General features: G+C 29.5%; 1 protein-coding gene across 1 annotated transcript; it reads left to right on the forward strand.

The window, feature by feature from the left end:
- Positions 1-362: 362 nt before the first annotated feature.
- On the forward strand, positions 363-1,475 carry LOC114166399 (stem 28 kDa glycoprotein-like). The gene is made up of 3 exons (XM_028051125.2): positions 363-781; positions 854-1,063; positions 1,159-1,475. Exons 1-3 carry the CDS (start codon positions 414-416, stop codon positions 1,337-1,339), a joined length of 759 nt encoding a protein of 252 aa, XP_027906926.1. The 5' UTR covers positions 363-413; the 3' UTR covers positions 1,340-1,475.
- The last annotated feature ends 1,825 nt before the right edge of the window (positions 1,476-3,300 follow it).

A 3,300-nucleotide genomic window follows, 5' to 3' on the forward strand; every position in this document is an offset into this window, starting at 1 on the left:
AAAATGTATTCAACCCTCGAAGGTTAAAAATGGTAAAGTCTTAAATGGATTGAATTAAATATTTATTTAATCAATTTAATCTCTCCATATATATACAATTAAGATAATGGGCAAAGTAATAATGAACACTTCACACATTATTAAACCTTTTACATATTTACTCGAAAAACTATATTATGTCATAAATACTTTATATATGTATCTTACATTTTCTATTTTGTAATCGATTAAGTAGTTAATATTATATTACAATAATATTAAAACAATAACAAATAAAAATAAATAAAATTTCACCTGTCTATTCTCTTCAACACCTCAGGTAACAGTTTCATATTGTCTATTTAAAGAACAAAACCCTCCATGTAGAAGAAGCCAAAATCTTTTGTGAAAGTTGAAACAGTGCGAAAAAAAAAATGAAGGTCCTCTTTCTGTTCGTTGCTACAGTTCTGGTAGCATGCCATGCCACAGACTACCAGATGTACCCTCTCCGATTGAAAACCGGCCATGTCGGGCAGTACTCCACGGAGGTTTTATGCGCAAGTTGGAGGCTTGGCGTGGAAGCAAACAACCTCATCAAATGGAAAACCGTCCCAGAAACATGCCAACAGTTCGTAGCAGACTATGTTCTAGGCGATCAATACAGATCAGACTCCAAAACTGTTTGTCGTGAAGCTTATTTTTACGCCAAAACCCTCAACATCACTGACAAAGACGTATTTGTGTTCGACGTGGACGAGACTCTGCTCTGTAATCTCCAATACTATTCCAAACATGGGTTCGGGTACGTTTAAAGAAAGTGTTCTTTGTTTTACTTTGTTTCATGAGTTTCATGTTATGTTACGTATTTTCACAGGGTGGAGCGGTTTAATGCTACAGCGTTTGCAAACTGGGTTGCTGAAGGAGAGGCGTACGCGCTACCTGAGACTCTTGTGCTGTACGACAAACTCCTGTCTCTCGGCATCAAGGTTGTGTTTTTAACCGAAAGATTGGTTTCTCAGAGAGCTATCACTGTTGCCAATTTGAAGGATGTTGGATTTGACCAATGGGAGAAGTTGATTCTGAAGTGAGTTTCGTTTTTTCATGAGTTGTTCTTGTGGAAACAGATTTTGGTGATTAAAGTTGCGGACTTTAACATAGCGTGTTGTGTTTTGGTTTCAGGGATCCAGCTGCGTATGTTGGGAAATCAACACTTACTTACAAAGCAAGTGAGAGGAGGAAACTGGAGGAAAGTGGTTACAGAATCATTGGAAATGTTGGAGATCAGTGGACAGATTTGATGGGAAGTTTCAGAGGTTTAAGGAGTTTTAAGTTGCCTAATCCCATGTACTACATTGGTTGAGACCTGAAACCTTAACCTAACTTGCTCCTAAACCTATGAAATAAGATATGTAATGTGCTGATGAAGAGGGTTAGAGTAGGAGCCTAACTAGCTCTTTTGCATGACTTTGTTTAATTCTGAGTAATGTTTCTTGATACTTTTAGGTATTTGTCTTTAAAAATTATCTCTTTCTTTTAGTGGAATTAAGTTTTGAACAAAAACAAAACAAAACGAAAACGTTTGTTTAATGCTAAACCTAATGAGAATCTTTAGAACATTCTTAAACATAATATATATATATATATATTTGAAATTATATCAATTTAAAAAGTGAACTTCCTTATACAGTTTCATCACTCTTTAAGCAAAGTAATCTTTAATTGATTAAATGAAATTAGAGTGTTGAGTGTGAAACTTATTTGGTTGTTATTGCACTGCATCGAAAGTGGAAGTGTGAAAAATGCGATTACACGTTTTTGTAGCTTTTCCTGTGTAAATAAGAAACAAAAACTACTTTCTTACGTTAGTCTTTTTTTTTCTCTCAAAGTTTCTATTTTCTATTATCTGGCAAAGACCGTGAAAGAGAAATAAAAACTAAACAATTTTTATTTAAAATGGAATTTAGCCATTTATATTTTACTCATAATCTATTATATTACCATTTACTCAATTTAATGAGTATTATATACAATTTTAATTTTTGTAAAGCACGAATTGTCACAAAAGTATTAAGTTTGAATTTTTTGTGTTGGTTTTAAACTTTTCTGGAATAAATATCATTAAAAACTGAAAAAGAAAACAAACTTCTTTTTTCTCTAGTTGTTAATAATGTCTTAGCAGCAAGAAAGTGAAAAGAAGAAAAAATGGTCATGCCCCACCATGAATCGTTCCATTTTGAGCAAATTGAGAAGAAAAAGTTACACAAATTTTTATATACTTTTCCGATGAGTATATTTTCTGTCCGAAAAATATTTAAAATCATTACATTTCCATTGCTGATATATTCACATTGTTGTATCTTCTTAAGGAGAAGTATTTCAAATTACTGATATCATTCTACACGTAATCTCATTCATCATAACTGTTTAAAGTTGATACTAAGAAAATAAATTTACGAATTTTTTTATCTTTATTCAACATATACACTCAAATTTTTTATCATTAGTATTCTTACTATATCATAAAAGAGAAAACTGTACAGAATAAAACAATCATCACAATTAATTATTTTGATAACATAATAGATTAAATGTCTTTATTTTAAAACAAAACCCTTCTGTTATTAACATTTTGATTATGTTTGTATTGAGCCTATTTTTAACTTTCTGATACTTTTTCGTCCCTTCTCACGTGAAAGGATTTATTTATATTCAATTTCAATTTTAACTTTTTTTTTTCTTTATATTCAATCAAATGACAGTTACCAATTTTTATTTCCCAATAAAATCACTAGAAAGCAAATTTGCAAATAATCTATATCAACAGTATTTATTACAAGATTTGTTCATCATTCAGAATTCATAAGGACAATTCAGCTATTAAGAATGGAATGCACAATCTGAAATAATATGATTAATGCTAAAAACTCGGTTTTAAAAAACTAAAATCTATTTGTAAAAAATATTGTGGAATATTAAAAATCTACTCAAAATTCTGGAAATCAAATTCCATAAGTACTTTTTCAAAATTTAATAAAAATGAGATAAATAGATCTAAAAACTTAAAAACCCAGTAAAGATCGAATTTCAAGTCCGTTTTGCATGGGTGATCGAAATAGATCGAATTTCACCCTCCAAAACCTTTTATTTTTATTTTTTAATTAGATGTATTTTTAAATTTTTTAAATAATATATGCCTTTTCAAATTAAGTAGTAGAATACTAAAATATAATGAAAATTAAATTAAATATATTTTATTTTTTTATTAATAACAATATTTAATGTTAATAAATAATTAAATATAAAATCAAATATAATAAAGAA

The sequence above is a fragment of the Vigna unguiculata genome, chromosome 10 (genome assembly GCF_037176805.1).
Source record: "Vigna unguiculata cultivar grain cowpea cultivar isolate G323 ecotype 2 chromosome 10, ASM3717680v1, whole genome shotgun sequence".
NCBI lineage: Eukaryota > Viridiplantae > Streptophyta > Magnoliopsida > Fabales > Fabaceae > Vigna > Vigna unguiculata.

Excerpts from the sequence above, each read along its gene's own strand:
- LOC114166399 (XM_028051125.2), top strand. The coding sequence starts at position 414 with ATGAAGGTCCTCTTTCTGTTCGTTGCTACAGTTCTGGTAGCATGCCAT. Across the intron at positions 782-853 it reads TATTCCAAACATGGGTTCGG|GGTGGAGCGGTTTAATGCTA; the intron begins GTACGTTTAAAG and ends GTATTTTCACAG. Across the intron at positions 1,064-1,158 it reads TGGGAGAAGTTGATTCTGAA|GGATCCAGCTGCGTATGTTG; the intron begins GTGAGTTTCGTT and ends TTTTGGTTTCAG.